Source organism: Symphodus melops, assembly GCF_947650265.1.
Source record: "Symphodus melops genome assembly, chromosome: 15".
Lineage (NCBI taxonomy): Eukaryota > Metazoa > Chordata > Actinopteri > Labriformes > Labridae > Symphodus > Symphodus melops.
In genome coordinates, this window is record NC_136705.1 from 5,493,024 (window position 1) to 5,509,658 (window position 16,635).

Sequence of the window (16,635 nt, forward strand, 5' to 3'; positions counted from 1 at the left end):
TTACAAAAATTAAATTCATCAGTGGCCAGATTGTTTTTTTTTTGTTTTTTTTTACAGATTTAGCCCACAATGATACTTACCTTCTAAAACAATAGTTTATTTTTACCCCATCGGTTTTATTTTTTTCCATTTGGTTGACAATGTGGTTACGTTATTTATGGATCCTTCTGTAGAATGCACAACACTTCTAAGTGTGCCGTCAGCCTATGGTCAGGTGGTGTCATGAAAGAACCATCGAGTTAATGAAATGAAACTGCACCATGCTCTTCTTCCAGAAACAAATCATATTACACCCTCCTCAGAAGCTGTAATAACATTGTGTGTATTTTGTAGTGGTTTTGGTAATTGTCTTATAAACAGATGTTATTGTTTGAATCCCAAAGGTACATCTTTGCTTTTTTGAACAGGACTCAAGTCCATAATGGCTTTTCCCAACTACTGTGCCAGCAACGGAAAGTCTTATCAGCATCTCTTGTATATGAACAAAAACAAATCAATACATACTCACCACCAATGACCTTAAGTATCTGTAGTGTATTCATGTGCAATGATAATGCTTTGATTTTAAGTATAACCATTTAGTTTAGTTATCATTGTGAGATTTTGCATTCCTCATTCTACAAAGAGTTATACCAAAAACTGTTTGCTAATCCAGACTTCTTGGTCTCTTACAGCATTATTTTCCTTATTTCTGTTTCTTCTTATAATGTAGCGTGTGGGTGAACATATGAGTATCACTGTTGTAACCATTTTCCATCTTTACTGAAACATTTTGTCTTGGGGAAGGTCAACATGTTCTGATTTTTATGACTGCTACATTTTTTATGTAATTTCTCTTCTTTTTTTTTAAACAAAGGGTTTGAAATAAAACTTTATTGTTGAATACAAAAGTTACAGTATTGTTTTTTGTGCCTGAAAATGCATAAAATTGATCTAAAACTGGGTATTATTTAGATTTCATTGTTTATTTTCAGCATGTTGTTATACCAGCACAATTCAAGAATTACAAGAGTTACCATACTGTTAGGATATGCAACATTAAATCTGCAACTCTAGAATAAACCGATCACACATAAGTAGGCTACAGGGTTCATAAGTTCATGATTATTTTGTTCTTCTTTTCTCTTTATAGTCATGGTTGCTTCTCAAATTTTAATAACTCAACTTTCTTACCGATAAGAAATAAAAGATGTACTTTTGTAAAAGCCATTTGGATACTATGACACTAATGTAGTAAACCAGAAACCATGTGCAATAATGTTAACAATGAAAATGATCATTTCCACACAGTTCACATTTTGGAAGCTGCTAAGATGCCCTTCTGTTTTCTGTGCAGCCCTGTGAGCTCCACTGTTGTTACTCCATGCAGAGACATTGATTGGAACTATTGCTGTTAGATTGACTGGTGTCCTGCCCTGAGGCTGCAGCAATGCATCACTCCACACCATCCAGTCACAGAGAGATCTCTCACTGTAACACAGCCCTCTTGGACACACTCTTAAGACATGTCAGGGAAAGGTCATACATTAAGCACAGTTGATCTTGCAGTTCAGCTCTATTAACAAAATATGAGGACGTAAACATGATAATTACCTCCTATTTTTTTTGTGAAATTTGAATATCCATGGGGTTTAGGGCTAGCAAAATGAAGTGAATGGCTGTCAACTTTAGTCTTTGCAGAGTTTGATGATGGGCCACTGTCTGAAGCCTTGTTCTAAAAAAAAATAAAGTCAAATTATAGGATGTATAATTTCATGGTGAAGTCACATGGTGAGGTGAAAAACTACTACAATAATTACTAAATATCATGTATAAATTATAACTATGCTGTGATAACAAAATGGTGATTAAAGTAACTATCTTATTTAAACCAGTGCCTACGCCTTATGTACCAAACAATTCAAGATCATAACAACTAATCATCCCTTTGCAGAGTGTTAATGAGATGACTGACCCCGGTCCCCCCATAACCATATGCACTGTATGTCCTGTTGTCCCACATGTATCTCCCTGTGTTCACCCTCTGTCGGCGCGCTGTCCTTAAAACTGTATACTGGTGAAAAAGAATTTCCCCTCGGGGACAATAAAATAAAAAGTCTAAAGTCTAAAGTCTGCTGTTACATGTTGCTCTTAAATTTCCTGTTTGCTCTGCTGCGGAAGCAGCGGGGCAGTGAGTAGCCTAGTGAGGCAGTGAAGTCCCCCCCTCCCCGCCCCCTCACCGGCCAGCCAACCAGCCAGCCCAGCAGCACACAGCAGCGCGTCCGTGGGACACTGAGGACTTCATCTGGATACCCGGAGCCAAGAAAACGGCCACTGGTTTATGCAACGTATTTTGTTTTATCGGCTTGGGGTTTTTTTGTATCGTGGTTCGAAGGAACTTTTTTCAAACGCATTTTCATTGACAAACTTTCACTTATGGTTCGCGAGTATGTGGTCAAGTTGTGGTTTCTCTCGCGGAAACACCGTGGTGATGGTGGTGGTGCTGCTGCTGCTGGAAGGTAAGGTTCATCATCAGCATTAGGTTGCATTCAAGCTGAAGGGGCTCAAGCTGGTAACAGTTTTAAATTCATGCTGTCATTCAACCTCTGTTGAGATATTTCAAAAATTAATAGAAATAGATAAAATACAGATTTTTTTTTAAACATTTGTCTTACTTTAAAACAATACATCAATTATTGGACTGTATGGGCCTATTCCTTAAAATCAGTAAGTTCTCCTCCAATTTAACAACTGCTTGCCCCAAAACTGCATTTAAAACACTGTGGGTGGTGGTTAAAGGATCAATGTTACGTTTTTAAGTATGAAGACATGCCCAAAATTCATGTAGCCTACTATGCAGTAGATGTTCCTTTTCACTGTATATTTTAACCACAGGTTTTGCTCAGTAGCATACTTTACTTTTACATTCCTCTGCCCCCTTTGAATTTTCTTGTGTGTGGGGAGACATTAAGAGAAAATACAGAAAAGGAAAGATTATATGGGCGTCAACAGGCAAAGCCAGCTGACTTTGAGTGTAGATGTCAAAGGTGAAATATGTTTAAAATTTGTTTAATATGTAAGATCAAATTTCCATGCTTAATTGTGGCTACCTGAAGAGGAGTTTTTCCTGATTCTATTATCTGAAAACACATGGAAACCAATACCAGCCCTGTTTTGTGTTGCACAAAGTGATACATGGACTGCAACTGGCTGTTATGCATGGTATGCCACGTTGGTCAAATGAATACAGCCATATATCATAATATCATAATCCCATTCACAAGCCCAGAGCCCAACTGTACCAACACTCTCCTGCATGCAAGCTATATTTAAATTGTCTCTCATCGCTCAGGAGCGTGCAAATCCAAATGCAGCAAGTATGTAAGATGTGAGGGTTGGACAAATATATCCAACTTTGTGGAAAACCTGAATTTTTTTTTTGGATTTGGAAATAGTCTTGACAGAAAACATTTGTAGTGCTGCCATAAAACTGTCGATGAAGAGGGTTAGAGTGAGATTATCCTCACAGACTTGAAGAGCTGTTTGAAATGAGGGTGTTAGTTTAATGTTAATTGGTCAGTGCTGTTACATGACTGCAAAAGTGGCCTTAAAGTATCAACAAACCAAGTCTGCCTAATTGCCCAGGAAAGTTGTTTTCCAGAAGTGTTGATGAATTTATAAATGCAAATTACAAGGTGCCATGGCGTGTCTTTTCTCTGGTAAATTTCCAACATGACAAGCAGATATAATTCTCAGTGGAAAGGGGCTGATCGATTTTAAGATCACGCCTACAAACATGATCGTCCGATACCATATTGAAATCCCTCTTCTTCATTGTTCTGCACATACTTTCATTAAAGCTGGCTATTCATCTGATCTTTTGTGTTGACCATAGTAGAGCATAGCAGATTTTGTGTGTCATGGTCATAATGGTAATAAAATGGATCGCAGAAATCTACACCCTACATAACAGTGGAACCCCTCACCTGCCTCGATGGAAAACAAAAGACCTACACTTGTTCAGAGAGGGGACGAGGAAAGCTGCAGGCAGGTGTGCAGCAGCTGCTCCTATCTCTGGGCAAACACAGGCTGTTTGTTTTGTTTGGGAAAATATCGCCTGTTACAAGACTGAACACACCATTTAAATTGCGGGTTTGACGTTAACTTCCCTGAAAGCAACACATCTGATTGATTTAGCTGAGAGTACATGTTCTTGCTGACTAAGTTCTTCTTTTGGAGGACATTTTGGACTGCTGTTAGCCATCAAGAACAATACAGTTCTTCACTGCACTTAAAAAGACTGAAATTAATCAGAATGGTTTTAGTTTTGGATTCAATCTCAGGATGTTGAGAAATTGATGTCGCCAAGAAGCTTTTGGATTATACTGTAGATCTAGAGAGAATTTTAAAATGTGTATCGTTTTAAATGGAGGCATAGGGTGATTCTTATGGACTGGTTAATCCGTAGGTAAACACAATACTGAAAGTTAAAATTTAATTGTACCAGTCACGACTAAACTCGGGGAAAGCCTTTATCGAAATAGAGCAAATCATTTTTACAAACACTTCTGTCTACTTAATCATTCCCCCAAGAAGAGGCACACATGTTTTCACATAAAAATATGGATCTGTTTGTCTTCCATTGTGACCTTTAGCTTTACCATGCTTTTCAAAATCTTAGGAAAGCATTCCCCCTTCACAATGCTACAAGCTCATAGAAATCCAGGGTCTGCTGCTGGTTTTCTATGTCCTTGCTTCAGAACAATCAGTTTCATCAGCATCTTTTGCTTTTGAAAAGGGCCAGACCAATAAATCTCATGTGATTTGTGTTGCTATTTGATTTAGCTCCTCATTAAATTATGACGTCGTAAAGCTTTTGTTTTGTGCTGTTCATGGTTGCATTAAATCTTGACAGTTTTCCACTCCTACTGTCACCACCTCTCTTTTAATATAATTGGTAAATATCAAGATAAAACATTATTTGATGAAGAGGTTCCCCTTAATCATCTGTGAAAAGCAATAAGAAATCTGCATCACTGGTCTATGACACAGGCACAAGTTGGTGTTTAGTTTTTTAAAGTTGAAGGATTTTAAACCCATATCTCACCCTGTCATTTCAAGTCCTTGAGAAAGAAGAAAGTAAGCTACAATTGCAAGACCTATCAAAGATAGTTTTTCATGATATAATAATTCAGATTCAAATATGCTGTCTTCTGTAAATGAAGCTAATTCCTACTGAGAGAGTCTGTAAAAAACTTACATCATCCCTCAAAGATTTATCACAATTTCATCATTTCAAGGTTTACATTTTGACTTCCATGCAAATTTGCAAAAAAATATTTACCATGATGTATTTAAAATAACATTATAAATATTTTTTCCAGAACAGACTGTTTTGTAAATATCATATCAGCTTGATGGGCGCCTTCATTATTAGACCACTGCCAGTGCTTAGACTCTTGCTCCCAACCTCTAACTGATAACAATCATTTAGTGATGCTGCGTTGCACGGATGCTGCTCCTACCTGTCAAAGCTCTGTGCCTGATCCTCTAGTCAGTTCAGGGTCACACTTCCCTCTAGTGCACGGATATAATCTAATTTGCTGTGGTGAAAGGACAAAGAGACATTGATTGAGATTTCGCCCCTGGGGCATTTAGTCCTCTCGTTTCACATGGGTCTTGACAAGTTATTTTCCAGTCGCCTAGCGATGCATGCTGTGTTTGACCCATCATTTGGAACAACGAACAAAACAAAGAACAAGCCCAGCTAATTTAATCTCACTGGTTGTGTTTCTGCAGAAGTGGATATAGGTGGCCATAGTGTATGATTCAGTAAGATGTTGATGCTAACAGTATACAGTGAGTAAAAAATGTAAAGTTTCACCTGAAATATAATTCACATTATAGTTACTTTTTTTTAATCCCACCCTGGAATCATCATCATCAAGGATCATTTACTAATGAAGAGGACAAACATATTGGAAAGGATTTTGCCTTTGACTCTCGCTAATAGTTTCAGACATTTTGAGAGCTTCACTTAAAAATGTGCTGGAAGATCTGCACCCAGTATGTTTCTATAATGTAGTATACCTGATCATGTTCTTTGTATAACCATATATGGCAGCTGATGATATACCGTTGTGTGAAACATCAAATAGCAAATCACACAAGTCATCTTAACAATGTTGTGTCAGTTGATTTGAAAAAAGAAAACATCTGTTAAATTGCAAAGTGGAAATATAGTCCCATAATTTATTTGAAGTGGTTTACGGTCTTCAAATTCCCATCAAACTCAGCTGTACATGCTATGTGCTTAGTGCCAATAAGCAAATGTTAGCATTCCAAACTATGATAGTCAATCAATCAATCTTTATTATATGTGTAGCGCCAATTCATAACTAGTGTTATCTTGAGACACTTTACAAAAAGCAGGTCAAAGACCTTCCTCATTGCTATATTACAAAGAGCCAGCAGTAATCCATCATGAGCGTTTATAGCATTCATGCAATATTTTAGCAGAAGTTACAGTGTCAAGAAAAAAAAAAAGGCAGAAATCTTTAGCAAATCCGGGCTCATGATGAACTGCAATCTACCAAAACTGTGCCGGCCTTGAAAATGGGATAGAGGGAAATGGGATAAGAGGCAGGAAAAGGGACAGCAAACAAGAACAGGGTGGCCATAATTTGCTTGAAAAACTGCAAATCATCGCAATGTTATTGTTATTATTTAGTGAACAATTTGGCATGATGAGAATGGCGAAAAAGTGGACAGAATCAAAGTCAACCTGTTGGTTAGATGTATTTAGTCTCAGGCAGCTACTGCCTGTATTTGACTAATACTTGTGTTGTCTATAAATCTGATCAGATCCACTCAGAACAGGGATGTTTTGTCAAATAAGTCTAATGACTACATCATCAAACATTGTCTCGAGCTCTATGATTTACCACATGTTTAATTTAGATACACTCTCATTCCCACAGGAATTCTTAAACTGCATTTGTAGGTTAGCTAACCCCTTAGGGGATGATCTATTAGATTTCTTAATGACTGGTGAACATAGTTGGATCTCAGCTCTTATATTCTCTAAGAGGTAATTTGATTACATTATAGGGTTATTGATTAGGATGTTACGATATGCGTCATGCCACTCAAAGTAATCTACCTGGAGCTTGACTTCCTTTCTCTGAATTGCGATCAAATATAGTGTTGCTTTGATGAAAAGTTTGTTGAATGCATCATCATGATGGGAAATTACTTTATTTCCTTATTACACTATGTTGTTTAGAGATTGCAAGAATCACATTCCAGACTATATTAATTCTGGATCTGGATTGCTATGACAAAGCAATCATTCATAATGGCACATGGAGACCAAGAGGCGATTTTGATTATTAGTGTTTTTACAAATTGAAATAAAACCGAGTTCAGCATTTTGGTTAATTGAGTCCTTGAAGAGTGTGTTCCAATAATTATTATGTCTTTGGAAGCAGAAAAAAAACAGTTTCAGAGTGAAGTAACATTCATTGAATTTGCATTAACTTGATCTAAATAGGTACAATACTCTGAAATACTTCTCACTGCAACTGCTTTGTAATTATTGTCCGATTATTCTTAAATGCATGTCGATGCATACTAAACTGTTATGTTAGCCATGAAATGAGATATGTGCAGGAGATGTTATAATCATGTGGCTATGCAATTACCCAAGTGTTTTCATCATATGAATCAGAGAGGATTTAATGCATGCAGCCATCAGCCTTGCTCTAGTCTTGTCAGTGGAGAACAATCAGCATCATCAATGATTAGTTGAGTTATTGATTAGCCTGTTACATGGTTGTTTGTTACCAGAGACAGCTGCAGTTCAAATTGACCTTGGGATTAGAAAGGGCATACAACTGAGCTCTTAGCATACAAGCTCCTGTTTATGAACAAGATTATTGAGAAAAAAATTGTCATACAGTTTTCATAGTTTTCTCCGCCGCTGACATGGCTGCTCGGTGAGGATGTCTGGGTGAGACTTCTGATATTGATTCTTTGAGACTTTCATACAGGATGTGTAAGTTAAATTAGCAAGCCTTTGGGTTAGTGTAGCACATGAGCTCATAGCTGGTTAATCTATCATCCGAAGCACACATTCAGCTAATTGAGTTTTTGTCTTTGTCTGGGACAACAGAAAGGGCACCCCACCCTATCTGCTCTGAGCCCGTCCTCGACTCACCTTGGCTGACTGAGCACATGATTTCAGGTTCTGTGATGAGCATGTGTCCTCTCTGCCTTTCAACAGTTTAATGAAATTGAAACATGAAAGATTTGACATCAAAGGCTAATGGGAAGAAAATGATGTGTACATATGACTAAGGGGGTTTACAACTGGGTTGTTGTTGTTTGTTTGTTCGTTTTTTCAGATGAAAAATTCACTGCCTACTGCATACATGATATCTGTTGTAAACACAGTCATCTTGTTCAAACACTATCTTTGTTTGCAAAATAACAATACTACAGCTTGTTTCAGTATCAGTATTGTGGGATTCTAAGGCTGTTGGTGCCCTTATGATGTTATTGTTTTCTCACTTTGAGTTAAAGGGGTTTGGCTGTTTCCAAATAGTGTACTTGTTACATGGTTGTTACAGAGGTGTGAGAGCTAATAATAATAATGTAATTAAAACTGCCATGCTTGAATATATCCACACATCCAGTTACCGGTAAACGTCATCAGTGTTAGTATTTCCGTCTTTCTTGCACATCTTTCAGGGAAACCAAGGAAGGTGAGTCATGCTAAAAGGGAGGCCTGCTTGATCCATTAACTTAATTGGTTTTGATATAAATGACTGGCTTTTGATTGGCATCACTCCTTAAAAGAAATGAAATTTTGAATGATGAATACAATTTTGTATTTGCTTTGTGATTCCAGCCACAATGGCTTGCAGCCAAGGCCATCGCTTTTAAAGTTTTTAGTTACCATTGGGCGCATCCTTTTGTTTACTGATCTGCTGTCTTAATTATAATGTTTTCATTAAATATGTTTTTTTTTTGTTTCTGTCGAAAGAAAAGAGAGTGTGTGTGTGTGTGTGTGTTGTCCTGGCTCTTTAAAATGCAACTGGATCCAGGAGCCTATGATCTCATCTAATGTGTATCAAAGCAGCCTCATGAAAACGCTGCAGTTTTCTTTGGCTCTGTGTGTAAGATAATGGCTCCACCTAGTGGCTATTTGAAGAATAAAGCAGTTTTACTAAGAGATTATATTAAAATGTATCATGCCTGATCTTTTCAAATTAAAAATATCCAAAACATTTTTCTTTCGCTATTCAAACTTCATTATATAATTTGTAGTATTTTCAATGCTACGTGATCAAATTTGATACTGATGATGCAATTCTAAATTCACCTGATTCATTTTGAATTTGTCTTAGTAATGCAAATCATCTGCCTTTTTCGATGCTTTCTGATTTGTAGTCTCTAAGATCTAATAAATAAATAACCATAATATTGATGCTCAAGCGATGCCCATGCCTGTTTAAATATAAATTATCTAAACAGGCATAGGCATAGTTTTTCATTCCATTATTTCCCAGGATTTGTTCAATTCTACCCATATTTGTTTTAACTCTATCTTATCTTTGTTAGAATATTTTTTATGTTGCTGTCTGTCTAAATATAGATACAAGAATTGTGGCAGACAGTTGACTGTTTTTGACAGCTATGAATAGAAAACATTTTCAAGACATTCAACACCAACAAAGTGTGCAAATCAAATCTTAGCCAAATAGGCCCAAAAGACATTTTCAAGTCTGAAAGGTTCTAACAGGGTTGCGTTCAATTATTAAATGGAAAATCATGTCTTAAACCTCAGTCATAAAACTGAATCCCTCCATCAAAGCAACAAATATGCAGCCTGGTGTTTGTTTCTGTCCCTGAAGACTTTTCTTTAAAGGGCTGCAGCTTTCCTGGGTGTGTGTACATCCTTCAGGAAGGACAGCCTTAATTTATCCATCAGCCAGGCCTCCTATCATCCAACCCCCACAAAATTCAATCAATGTCTGAAACCAGAGCAGTGGACTCAACTGCACAACAGAAATAGAAAATCAAGTTTTGCTGCCTGCTAATGACATTAGTGCTTTCCCTAAATGGTTACCTACCATCATTAAAGAGGAACACAGCAGGGATATAATTACAGGAGAAACACTCACGTATCCATTTCCCTGTAAAACATTCCGCCTGTATTGATTACCACAACAGACATGCTCCCATACTCCCATATGGCAGATAATGATTAATTCCTCAACATATCATGTTATCGCTTGTAATGAAACTTCTCAAGGTGAAAACAAGGAGAATCAAAAGCCACATGGTTTGAACGCAACATAAATGGATTAGAAGAGTTACTCTCCTCCTTTCAATTTCTGTCAACTATGAAGATGGAGAACATATAAGAGGAAATGTTCAATCTGTATTCTGACAGCATTATCAGATATTCAACCAACGCGATGTGTGATGCCTGTCTAATGCTATTATCCTGTCGTGTAATAGGTCACAGTCTGAGCTTTATTTTCACAATGCAATCATTGTTCATTGGAATATAATCAAATCTTTTGACTCACTTGGTTGGCTGTTTTTGTTAACATCTGAACATTCCATGTCTTATTTCTGCAGGAACAACTGGGCTGTACTTTCCTCAGAATGAGTATATTGAGACGGTGTATGTTGGCCAGCAGGCAGGGACTCCTGTCCTTCAGGTCCATGCCATGCTGGACAGCCAATCAGAGCAGCCACATTTCTACCTGTGCACTCTCAGACGTCCAGCATACAGCTCCTGGTTCAATCTGGACATCAACACTGGAATACTATTCTTGAACAAAACCCTTGAGGAGAGCGATTTTGCATTACTATGTGAGTGTGGAATACAAGCATTGTAATGCTAATATATATTCACATTTCAGTGCCAACAGCTGCCATAAAGGAGAGCAATTGTAATTCATAAAGCCTTTGACTTTAGGATCGTCATGTGATTGTTTTTCAAACACCTTGACGTAGAGGAACTGCTTCCTTTGTTTGATTTTACTGTGTCTCCTCAGCTCAAAAGTCATGGTCGGTAAAGAAGTTGTTGCTGCACGTCATGGTGTCACGGAGCTTCCCCAGAAAGTCCCAGTGCAGCAACAGAAACTCCCCTCGGATCATCCTGGACTTTGTCAACGCCACAATCCCTCAATGTGCTCAGACAGACATGAAGGAACTCTGCTTCCCACATAGAGACACCTCCAACCCACACATCATGGAAAACAGGTTCCCTGAGGCCCTCCGACAACTCAGACGTCTCACCAGGCTCAGTGTCTGCCCAAATTACACCATATCTTATACTGTGGAATCAGGTTAGACAAAAAAATTACAGCGACGCATTCGAAAGAAGAGAAAATAAAACTTGAATTCTTTAGCTATAAGATGCACCATGACTCAATTAAACAGTCAGTTTTGGCTGCTTCAAGCTTTGTTAGTCTGTTATGACTTTAATTGAAGTTTGTTTAGCATGCTGAAAGTTTTAACTTTCTCCTATAGTCAATTCTAGTCAACTCAAGTCATTACACCTAGATGTAATTTTTGAGTTAGTGAGTTGAAGATATTCAGTGGGTGGATGTTCTTTTGTTCACAGACACCCCAGCACCATTTATTGTCAATGAGAACACCACAGAGCTGATGGTGACTGCTTCATTGGACAGGGAAGAGAGTGAACGCTACAGGCTCCTGCTGGTTTGCACAGTAAGGACAGAAACAGTCATCACCAAGGTGGAAACATCACTGGATGTTTTTGTCAATGATGAGGATGATAATGCACCTTTTGTGAATGGATCAGACTCTGCAGATATTGTCATCAGCTTTAATCGGACAAAGGTGAGAAAAATCAATCAATACATGAGAGTATTTGATGGACACGTTGTAGTCCTTTACATCAGGATTGACAGATTGTCCCTTTCCTGTTTTTTCCCCATGCACAGGGTGGCTCATTCGGGACACTGTTTGTCTTTGACAAGGATTTGACCCCCATCTATACAATAGAAAAGAGTCACAATAAGTATGTAGGAACTTTGCTTAATAGTGATCCATGGATAAAGGAAACATTTGATGTAAAAGGCACCTTCAGTGAAAAAAAAGCTGCTGATGGAGGCATTCGTGAGACCATTCACAACTACCGTAAGTGACTTTTTAAATGTATGTGTTTTTATGGACACTGTTTTCTCCAACATACGTTTCGTGTCTTCTGATTTAAGAGCTTGTCCTGAAGAGAAACCTGTACGTGACGGAGAGTCACACCCTCCAGCTGGACTATCTGGTCAATGACACCACCTACCCCGGTCCAGAGGGAACAGTGTTGCTTCACTTCAATGTCACCATCTTACCAGTGCAGATACACTTTGCCAACATCACACATATGTTCACATTGACACGCAGAGCATCTCCTTATGCTCAGGTAACTTTACCTTCAAGTCCTTTATGATCCTAATTTAAGCTGCCTGTGGGTTCGACGTTTATCACAAACCTTTTCTGAGGCCAATGGGAATGTCAAAAGAAGAAACTTTTTTACACTTTCTTTCATTGCTGATATTAAACAAGGAAGCCAAAAGCTCTTACAGAGCATTAGACTATTGCATAACCCCACTGAGGCCCAAAGGGGTCCCTGATCTGATCCCATAAAGTTCAAAGGAAAGCTTTTGTAAAAGCAGATTATAGATGAGCCACAACTACTATCAACATATCAGTTCAGTATATCACATTAAATGTTTCAAGATTATTTTTACAAACAAAATATGCTGAAAAATACTTAAAAGTTGTGCTGAAAGGTCAAATTTAAAGAACAAAGAGAGAACTGAGCTTTATTGGCCATGCATGCAAGGAATTTGTCTACAATCACTGTGCTCTCTATGTACAAAAAGTATAACATTAAATATAAACATAAGCAGAAGAACAAATATATACATGGCTAAATAATAAGTCAATAATGCGGTGGTGAGAAGTGTAAAAATGCTGAGATGAACAGTCCAATACATCTCTGGTAAATGAGACCAGAGAAGGGGAGCAGAAAACTACAAAATAAAGTGTGGTACCGTGATAACCATCTGCGGTGCCATTTTGGAAAATCAGATGGCAGTGTTCAGACATTTTTGACCTATGAGGGTCTCATATTTTCTGTACTGAATAAAATCTGCAACAACAGCATTGTTCTATCAGTCCAGTGATATGACTTAGCTTAAAGCTAAAAACAGGTTTTAGTCTGCAGTACTTCGTTATTAAGCTCCTATGTGCATGAATACAAGCACCTGTACAGCTGTCCCTAAATGTTGTTGCATTATACTCAAGTTGAATATTGTTGTTTAATAAAAAAATGCTTGTTAAATATCCTCTTAGGTTGGCAGAGTCTGCGTGGAAAACTGCCAGAAGTTTGATGGATTCACTGTCACTTACCGGCTTGAGGTGCCCGATAAGAATGTGTCTGCTGATGTGCAGTCCTGCTACACAGCTATAAGCATCACCCAGGCCACAGATGAGATGTGGGGACTGCTCTATGTGAATGACTCAGAGGCACTGCGCAGGCCAGAGTGCCAGGATTTGCAGTATCTAGTTGTAGCTCAGGAGCAGCACACACAGCTGGAGGCCAGCACGCAGATCCACATCATACTGGATGGTGAAGGTGAGACCCCCACAGCTGAGCTCGAATTTCAATTTCACAGATTTGAGGAAAGAAATAGTCTAATTTTTCACTTCATGATAAAAGCTGTACTCATCTTAAATCAACATTTTTAAACTGTGCCGAGCTTAGGCAAAAGGCAAGATAAATAGCCCTAGTTTTCTTTGAAACAGTGATCAAGGAAAAGTGTTTTTTTCTAATTCAATATGGAGTAAGCAACACATTGAGTCATTGCATATTTCCATTCTTTAAATGTTTTGATTCATCATGTCTGTTTGTTGCATTCTTGCACATAGCCAACAAGGCCAGTCAGGTGGACCAGCAATTCCTGTCCTGTGCAGAAAATAGATGTCGTGGAGATTGCGAGTCTGTTCGAGGCCTTGGGGCAACAACAGGGAGATGCCAATGGAGACAAGGCAATGAGAAAGGTACATTTATATTGTTTATATGTTTATACAGACTTACATCTTTAAGTTACTGGCTCTCACTAGCATTTCAACTGTTCCTTTTTTTATGCATATTTTACTAGTTCTTTAATTATTGTTTCCGATGCATTTTTTTTCTACACTTTTGTATTTTTATCTATTTTAATTTTTGCACTGTGTGATTTCCTGCTATTCTGCTTTGCTGCTGTAAATTTCTCCGCTTGCCAGATGAATGAATAATATCTTACCTTATTAAAACTCAAAAACAACTTTTTGTTACACCAGTAACGTCAGTGAATCACATCATGTCTTTTTGAGTCAAACATTAAGACAAGCCAACACAAAATTCTTGTCAGGTAACGTTTTCCTCCTGAAGTTTTTCTCTCATTTTCGTTTACAGGTATATCTGAAGATTACTCGACCTGCTCCCCTGACCTAAAGACGTGTCCAGATGGCTTTTGTGATGCAGTTGAAAGCAAAGATTCATCAATATGCCCACAAGACTGTACAAGTAAGAGAACACGTGCCATGCTTTTCATCACACTAAGGTGTTTCTGAAAAGATATAAAAGCTGCAATGCCCATCTTCTTTTACATATACATGTAAGATTATTTATTATGTTACTTTTTTTTTTACACTCTTATTTATTTTTAAGAGGAAACTGTAATCGGAGGACATGAGCCGGGCTTGGGTAAAGGGATTCGGGCTGGTTATGGAACCTGCTACTGCTACTCTGAGAGATGCTTCTGTGAGAAGGAAGATGTTGAGGGTGAGATATCATAAATCACTGCCTGTTATAAAGTCAAATACTGCCTCCAAGTGGTTCGACTCAAGAATGAAACTGGAAATGCATTTCTGCTTCCTTGAAAAATAACTATTGTGCAATTTACTTTCCTCCAGAGACGATATGTGACGACATGTGTAAAACCATCATCGCTACAGCACTGCTCCTCTCCTTCATTGTTTCAATCGTCATGTCATCATATTTCATACATCGGTACCACAAGAACACTCCTAAGCCCCCTATTGCCTCCGCTGAGATGACTTTCCGCCGGCCAGCTCAGGCCTACCCTATTAGCTTCCCTGCAAACAACTTACGACGGGGCTCACAGGAATCCATTGAAACAGACACCTTTAAAATACCTGTAAGTCGCTTCGACAGCATGTGGCATGATTTTTTTTGCCTCTTTTATTAAATTGGTAAAGATGTTTTGAAAAAAAACAAAAAACATGTTTTTCAACAGGAGGATCCTAAGTGGGAGTTTCCTCGTAAAAACCTTGTACTTGGCAAGACTTTGGGAGAAGGTGAATTTGGAAAAGTTGTCAAAGCAACTGCATTCAGGCTTAAAGGAAAAGCTGGGTACACTACTGTGGCTGTGAAAATGCTTAAAGGTAAGATAAGCCAGACCGATACCAGAAATGATGGGAAAGTATTTGTATATGTGAGGAGTGTCATAAGAGATGAATCACTTCTCTTTCTCCGTTACAGATAATGCCTCCAACAGTGAGCTTCGTGACCTGCTGTCAGAATTTACTTTACTGAAGCAAGTCAACCATCCTCATGTCATAAAGATGTATGGCGCATGCAGCCAGGACGGTAAGACCTCAGTTTACCTGCCAAACGTTGACAGGGCACGTGTTTTGCATATGGAGTCTAACTGCTGTCTTTCTCTGAATAGGCCCCTTACATCTGATTGTGGAGTATGCCAAGTATGGCTCGCTGCGCAACTTCCTGCGAGAGAGTCGGAAAGTTGGCCCAAGTTATATGGGTAGGGATGCCAACCGAAACTCCAGCTACCTGGAGAACCCAGACGACAGGGCACTTACCATGGGCGACCTGATCTCTTTTGCATGGCAGATCTCCAGAGGCATGCAATACCTTGCTGAAATGAAGGTATAGCTCAAAAAATATATATTTACAAGAGTTGAAGCGCTAACACAACTTAAAGTGTTCTTTGTGGAAATGCTGTTTGGTTTGTAATCCCTGACAGTCAAAATGAGAATACTGTTCTTACAGCTTGTCCACAGGGACCTTGCAGCACGAAATGTCCTTGTAGCTGAGGGACGGAAGATGAAGATCTCAGACTTTGGCCTTTCAAGAGATGTGTATGAGGAAGACTCATATGTTAAGAGGAGCAAGGTACTCAAGAAAGAAGTGCTCATTTATTGTATTAACCACAATCGTTAAATGAATACCAACATGGTCTCTCTCTCTGTTCTCCAGGGCCGTATACCCGTTAAATGGATGGCAATAGAGTCCTTGTTTGATCACATATACACAACACAAAGTGACGTGTAAGTTCAAACTGCACTTACAGGGAAGACTAAGGTTGGAAATACACTCATCAGATTTCTTGCTGGAAGTCAGATCAGAAGATTGAAACTAGTTTTGATAATGAAAAAATGATAAACGATAGCTTTGCCTAGTAAAATATAGCCTTTTGTAATAAAACATAAAATTACTACATTATTATCTATAATACAAATCAAAAGCCAAAATAATGATTATAAACATTTGTGCAAAAGAGGCTGAAACAAACAAATAAATAGATGTGT

The 16,635-nt window shown here is 38.2% G+C and overlaps 1 protein-coding gene across 1 annotated transcript in view; it reads left to right on the plus strand.

Annotated features, from left to right (window-relative positions):
* The window catches only part of ret (ret proto-oncogene receptor tyrosine kinase), a 42,392-nt gene that overhangs the window by 22,150 nt on the left and 3,607 nt on the right, over nt 1-16,635 (plus strand). The window contains exons 17-31 of the mRNA XM_079362221.1: nt 10,630-10,866; nt 11,052-11,345; nt 11,624-11,862; nt 11,967-12,162; nt 12,240-12,439; nt 13,375-13,657; nt 13,951-14,082; nt 14,480-14,590; nt 14,735-14,848; nt 14,980-15,224; nt 15,324-15,471; nt 15,569-15,676; nt 15,759-15,973; nt 16,097-16,219; nt 16,304-16,374. Of these exons, the coding sequence (XP_079218347.1) occupies nt 10,630-10,866; nt 11,052-11,345; nt 11,624-11,862; nt 11,967-12,162; nt 12,240-12,439; nt 13,375-13,657; nt 13,951-14,082; nt 14,480-14,590; nt 14,735-14,848; nt 14,980-15,224; nt 15,324-15,471; nt 15,569-15,676; nt 15,759-15,973; nt 16,097-16,219; nt 16,304-16,374 (2,716 nt within the window). The remainder of the gene's footprint in view (nt 1-10,629; nt 10,867-11,051; nt 11,346-11,623; nt 11,863-11,966; nt 12,163-12,239; nt 12,440-13,374; nt 13,658-13,950; nt 14,083-14,479; nt 14,591-14,734; nt 14,849-14,979; nt 15,225-15,323; nt 15,472-15,568; nt 15,677-15,758; nt 15,974-16,096; nt 16,220-16,303; nt 16,375-16,635) is intronic.